Source organism: Nematolebias whitei, chromosome 23 (assembly GCF_014905685.2).
Source record: "Nematolebias whitei isolate Nwh7 chromosome 23, NemWhi1, whole genome shotgun sequence".
NCBI lineage: Eukaryota > Metazoa > Chordata > Actinopteri > Cyprinodontiformes > Rivulidae > Nematolebias > Nematolebias whitei.
This window is the reverse complement of record NC_056520.1, coordinates 8,713,651-8,720,429: the sequence shown is the minus strand read 5'-3', so window position 1 is coordinate 8,720,429 and position 6,779 is coordinate 8,713,651. Positions and strand designations below refer to the sequence as shown.

The window sequence follows — 6,779 nt, the reverse complement described above, 5'->3', positions numbered from 1 at the left end:
TATATATCAGAGTGAGCTCTGTTTCTCCATCGCCACTTTGGAACGTCTTCAAATGTTATTAGCCTTTCAACTTGCAAACCTCCACATGTGCCTCTTAGAACAACGTTTATGAAACACCACACGGCTTTTGGCCCGTTCCAGCAAAGTCAATGTACAGTTTTTTAGAGTTCTGTTTATATAAGATGACCTTCGTGACGTTACAGTTTGTTCGTGTGACATCCGTGATGAGTTCAGGCGAAAAAATGCAAAGTCGTCCTTCTGCAGACTCAGTGTGTTTGGACAACGAGGCCATGAGCTAATGAGCGCACGCACTTCTAAGCCAAACCCCCCCAAGGGTGGCTTTGGAGGACACATGTCACCGTGACTGTCGCGGTTCTGTCCACTCATCATCTCTGAACAACAAACAGCACACAACTCAAAACGGGAAAATGCAAACCGAGGGAGGAACAGCCACCGAGTCACTTCCCTGCAGGTCGTTCTGACCCGGTCCAACTCGTAGAATTAAACCTGAAACTAGAAATACAATCTAAATACAGTAGGTTTGAATGACTTGTGTGTGCGGTTTTTACTTCCTGGAACAGATGTGAGCTGGCACAACCCCCCACTGCTCTACTCCAGGGTTTAAATAAAACATAAAGCCTTAATGGCAACGCTCCAAAGGAGGGTTCCATCAAGAAGAAGTGCGTGCGTCCAGAAAAACAAGCAGCATTCGGCTTCAGCTCCCAACTCGAACAAGCCCATGTCCCTCGTCTCTGAGGGATTTGAACAGTGAGCGTTTGTATTTTTGGAGATGAGTGGGTTTTTTTTTTTTTTTCTGGACTGGAACTAAACAGAGAATGAATTAAACTGAAATGTTTGTGATGCAAGATATTCAAGTGGGGAGGAGTTTCACTGAAGAACAGAAGGAGGCGTTTGTTTCTCTTGTCAGAGGCAGAGCAGAGTGATGGACCACAGAGAGTAGAGGGGGCAATTTTATCCATCACCAGGGGTGGAGCCAGGGGGTGGCCATTGGTGGTCTTGGCCAGTGTAGCTTATGCTTTGATCTGACAATTACTTGAGGAAACTAAAAGTTTAAGCTATATAAAAACTAGAAATAAGTTTCTTCAGATGATCAGGGTGGTTGGTTTACACACACACACGTTCTTGTAAACATGCTTTTTGGGGACTCTGCATTGACCCATTCCTTTTCTTTAGCCTATCTCTGACCTTTACGCTAAATCTAATCATTACTAGTACATGCCTAACCCTAACCCATGTGCAATTCACACCTTAGTCCTAAACCTAACCTCTAACCCCCCCAACGAGACTTCTCCTTATGGGGACTTGGCTTTGGTCCCATAAAGAGCAGTTGGTTCCCACAAAGCATGATTTTTTTTGTCAAATCTGTCCCTACAAGGTAAACTGAAACAAAAACACTTGTATCTTCCGTGGGTGGGGTGGAGACGGCGACACGTCTGTGCAGGGCGACAGGTCTGTGCAGGGCGACAGGTTTTTTTGGGGGAGGGGGGGGCAACCATGGGAGAAACAGCTGAGAGAAACGGGGCGCTAACTGTAGGTTTTTAGCTAGCGCATCTGTAATGCACACTGCTAGCTTAGCGCTATTATTATTATTCCATCCATCCATCCATTCCTCTATGGATCTATCTGTGGATCCATTAAACCATCCAGCTATCTTTGGATCCATCCATCCATCTATGAATCTAGCCATGAATCGATCCATTCATCCATCCATCCATGCATCAATCCAGCCATCTATCCTTGGATCCATCCATCCATTTATGGATCCATTTGTGGATCCATCCATCCGTCCATCTATAGATCTATTCGTGGATCCATCCATTCATCCATGGATTTATCCATCTGTGGATCCATCCATCCATCCATCCATCCATCTGTGGATTCATCCATCTATGTATGGATCTATTTGTGGATTCATCCATCCATCCATCTATGGATCTATCCGTGGATCCATCCATCCATCCATGGATCCATATATGGATCTATCTGTAGATCCATCCATCCATCCATCTGTAGATCCAGCCATCCATCCATCCATCTGTGGATCTATCCATTCATCCATCTAGCCATCTATCCTTGGATCCATCCATCCATCTATGTATCTATACATGGATCAATCCATCCATCCAGCCATCTATCCTTGGATCCATCCATCCATCTATGGATCTATTTGTGGATCCATCCATTCATCCATCCATCTATGGATCTATCTGTGGATCCATCCATCTATCCTTGGATCCATCCATCCATCCATCCATCCATCCATCAATCTATGGATCTATCTGTATCCATCCATCTGTGGATCCATTCATCCATCCATCCATCCATCCATCTGTAGATCCATCCATCCATCCATTCATCTGTATTTAGGTGTCAAACTGATACTCCCGACTGTTTAAGCCTTTATTTTCGGGCATTTGAAGCAGAAATAAATCCTGTTTCACTGTTTTATATCGGCAGACTAAGCTGGCTGAAATGAAGAGTGTTCTGGAAGATTGTTTGATGGTTTGTGGCTGAGCGGCAGCTCTCCAAGGTGCTGAACTCAATCTCCAAACTCCAAGGAACAACTCCATCCATCCATCCATCCATTTTCTTTACCCGCTTATTCCATTTTGGGTCACGGGGGTCGCTGGTGCCCATGTCCAGCAATCACTGTGTGAGGGGCGGGGTACACCCTGGACGGGTCGCAAGTCCATCACAGGGCCACATAGAAACAAACGAGACAAACAACCATTCACTCTCTCACTCACACCTAGGGACAATTTAGAGTTACCAATCAGCCTAACATGCATGTTTTTGGACTGTGGGAGGAAACCGGAGTACCCGGAGAAAACCCACGCATGCACGGAGAGAACATGCAAACTCCACCCAGAAAGGCCCCTGGACCGGGGTTTGAACCAAGGACCTGCTCACTGAGAGGCAGCAGCTCTACCAGTTGCGCCACCGTGCTGCCCAAGGAACAACTCATCGTAGCCAAAAACTTTGCTGCCACTTCAAAACCAAGTTTGGGTTTCTGCAGCTGCTAACAGCAGGCGAGCTCTGTCCAGCATCACCGTGATGATAAGGGATGCAGAGAACATCTGGTGGAGCACCAAGCGGACCTCTCGGTTTGGTCTTGGTCTGTTCGAGGACCAAGCGGAGGAGACGAGCAGCTTGGATGAAGGAGGAAAAGTTGCGGCAGACTGAGGTGAGGTCATGCAGGGCTGCATCCTGCCTCTGGAAAGTCTGATAATAAGTTTGCAACCCCCCCCCCCCCCTCCTCCACCCCCATCACCTCCCTGTAGACAAGTGACTGCAGAGAACTCACCAGTTGGGTTCTTGTTCTTCTTGAGGCTCCTGCCACAAAGACACTGCAGCATATGCGATCCTTTGCAGAAAAGCTTGTTCCAAATAAACCGCATGGATGTGGCCGAGGAGGAGGAGGAGGAGGAGGAGGAGAAGGAGGAGGAGGTGGGGGTAGAGAGGAGCTCCGGATGCGGCAGCCTAATAAAGCTCACCCACCGCATGGGGGCTGGGACGCCCCCCTGTTTGCATGCCAGCAGAGCCGGACAGCCGTCGGGCTCAGTCCGGAGGAGCTGCGCCCCCCCGATGTGCACCATAGACAGGAGCACGAGCAGGAAGCCCGGCTCCTCGCCCGCGCGCAGCCCAGAGACCACCAACCGCACGCACGCCGCGTCGACGTCGCCCCCGCGCGGCTGGAAAAGCGCGGCCGCTGCGGCGGCTCTCTCCTCCTCGGCTGCGGAGGAGCGGGGGCTGCCTCCGCACGCCCGCCGCGACTTCAAGAACCCGCGAGCGCACCTCCTCTCCGACTGGCGTGGGGAGCCGCGCGGAGCGGGGCGCGGAGCGGAGGACGCGCATGCGGCGGCGCTAGCGCGAAGTCGGCGGGACGCGGCAGCGGTGGGCTTGTGCACAAAAAACCATTGCATATTAGTGAGGGAGGGGGGCGGGAGTCCAGTCAGTCAGGAGGGGGGGACCTGCCGGGTGTCAGTCAGCAAGTCAGAGAGTACCGCAGCAGGGGCGGGGGTGGGGGCTCCTCTCCAAACACACGCTGGACCAGCGCTGCTTCTGTTCTTTGTCCGTGCGTGTGCGCGCGCGCGACACTGGAGCGGCCAGACTGCGCTCTTCAAAAAAGTCCCGCAGATTTTTGGAGCCTTTCTCTCCTCACTTCTCAAGAATCCCGAAGCTCCGATGCGCCACGACGCTGCCTCCTCCTCCTCCTCTCCTCCTCCTCCTCCTCCTCTCCTCCTCCTCCTCCTCCTCCTCCTCCTGAGGAGGAACCTCCAGGGATGAGGCCCGGTCCACTTCAGGAACTTGCTGGGAGGCGCTCCGGTTCCGACCCTCGGGCCTCGCAGTCTCCGGCGGGTCTCAGAACCGACCTGCGGACCCGTGAGGCGCGAGGAGCTCCCAGTTCCATCGAACACCTGTTCCGGTTCGAAACTTCACAATAAAAGACAGATAGAGAGATCCTCCTTGTCAGGGGCGGAGCAAGAGAGGGGTGGACGTGGTGCCCGGAAACTGATTGGCCACCCCATTTGATTGACAGTCAAGAGCCTTCAGCTGGAATATAATACAAAGTGACGTTGAAAATAATTATTTGATATAAAATGCACATTAAATAAAATGTCAAATGTAAATGTGCTGAATTCTTAGGCCTTCTCTGCAGGACTAGAAGGCCCTGAGGTGTTTTATAACATGCATTTTGGTTAAATACAATCTCCAGAGTATTTCAGGAATAAGTCTCCTGTGTGCTTGAGTTTGTGGGTCATAACTTTAAAGTAGAGGGGGGGACCCATGCCTTGGTGATGACTACAGTGATGTAGTGTGGGGGGAGGGGGTTGCTATAAAAAGAGAAATGCATGGGTTATGAAAATGGTCAAAAATGTACGATCTTTAGGTAACAGGAGGGCGAAACAAAATTATTTTCTTTATTTCAGGTGCAAAAGATGCAACAAAAAGGGCCTTATCCCCCCTTACATAGAAGTCTAGCTCCGTCACTGCTTCTCACGCAGATGGATTTATTTTGTCTGGCTCAAATAAAGAGAGTTTTTGTTTTGAGCATTTAAAATAAAGCAGCGTTGTTATAAAAACGTCCTTGTTTTTTGGTTAAAATAGGCCAGAAAGTAAACTTCAGATAAATTAATTACTTTTATTTAACTATGTGCCAAAACTTTAAAAAGTGAATAATGATAATAAAAAAAACTGTATCTTGTTAAAAAAAAAGAAACTGGTGTTTTAAGAAATCATCCATGCAAGCAATCTTGAGTGCTGGGTCTGCTCTTATTTTGAAGTCATAAAGCCACTTCCGGCATTCTTGTGCATCTTTGCTGCAGAGAGAAGCGCTCCCAGTTAGTGTAGACACGTGGTTCCCACACTTGATACAATCACACAGCCAACATTTTTTGTGGGGTGGGAGGACACCAGCAGGTGGAGGTAAACAAAAACAAACATGTTTGTTTGTTTGTTTTCCTGCCCCTGAAGAGCTGATTTGACCCGAAAACCGAATGATGCTCCTGTTAATCCACCTGTTGCTGCTCCACATCTAGTCTGATTAAAGCTGGTTTTGCTTGGTGTTGAGGGTCCAGATGAACCAGGAAGTGGGTCTCCATGCGGTTTCTGGACTCCTCAAGGTCTTGTCTCGGTGGTGGACTGCAGGGTTTGAAGCTGAGGGCTGCTGCGGCTGAATCGGCACACTGCAACACACAGGGGCGCCACTAAAGGGGGGTCAGAGTGGACAATGGCCACCTCTAAAAAACTGGTGGACCCCCCTATAGTCAGACAGTTTTATCTTTTTGAGGCTCAAGCTTTTGCTTGGTGTGCGTTTAAAGTTTCCTCGAGGTCAGATTGGAAAAAACAACAACGTATAAACTTTTTTTTAATTGTTTTTGTTTTGTTTTTTTGGGGGGGAGGCATTACCAATTAAACATTAAACACATTATTATCATTAAACATTTTCATTAGAGTCTACTCTACTTTGTAAGAACATAGTTCCCGTAAAACTCATAAAAGTAACTTGATTGTCATAAAAGTTTTATTCAAATTAAAGTTTGAGATTTGGCTTTTTATGGAAGACAAAACAAATGTAAGGACAGTTTATGTGTTTGTTGTTAAATTCTAGATGAAATAAGCATCTCGATGCAGATTACTGTAACTAATATTACATATTATGAATATTATCATCATCGTGTATCATACAAAACTGTCCAGTATTAAAGCTCGCAGGTAGTTTTATGTATGTGTGTTTGCTAATAAAATATATTGGATGAATTTTGGTCAACCTAATCAATATTTGCTTGTTATACCTTGAGAGGTAAAGTTGATGGAGGCTAAAACAAAAGGCAGAGTTGCTGATGCTCAGACCGACAGGAAGAAGAAAAATAACTTCAGGAGTCGTTTTGTCCTCCTGAGGAGCTAAAAAAAAAAAGTTCTGATCAACTAAAATCTCTTTCTTGTAGGTTTATTTTAAAGTGTGGATGCACAACAAGGAATTTGATTTTTTTTGTGTGTCTTTAGTTGAATTTAGTGTAGCGGTGTCATATTCTGAGATGTTTCTCCATCACATCTAACTTGAACTGGATCAGTGATTGATGGCTTCTGCAGAACAAGACGAGGTGATTCAAGCATTGAATCGTGTGATGGAGCAGAAAAACAAGTCAAATATGCAGGATAGTGGTCCTCCAGGATCGGACACCAGTGCTCTAAAACCTCCAGGATAGAGGTCCTCCAGGATCGGACACCAGTGCTCTAAAACCTCCAGGATAGTG

The 6,779-nt window shown here is 47.4% G+C and overlaps 1 protein-coding gene across 1 annotated transcript in view; it reads right to left on the bottom strand.

The window, feature by feature from the left end:
- The window catches only part of LOC119428887 (fibroblast growth factor 14-like), a 67,452-nt gene extending 64,033 nt beyond the window's left edge, over positions 1 to 3,419 (bottom strand). Inside the window, exon 1 of the mRNA XM_037696582.1 lies at positions 3,326 to 3,419. Coding sequence (XP_037552510.1) covers positions 3,326 to 3,419 — 94 coding nt within the window. The remainder of the gene's footprint in view (positions 1 to 3,325) is intronic.
- Between the last annotated feature and the right edge of the window lie 3,360 nt (positions 3,420 to 6,779).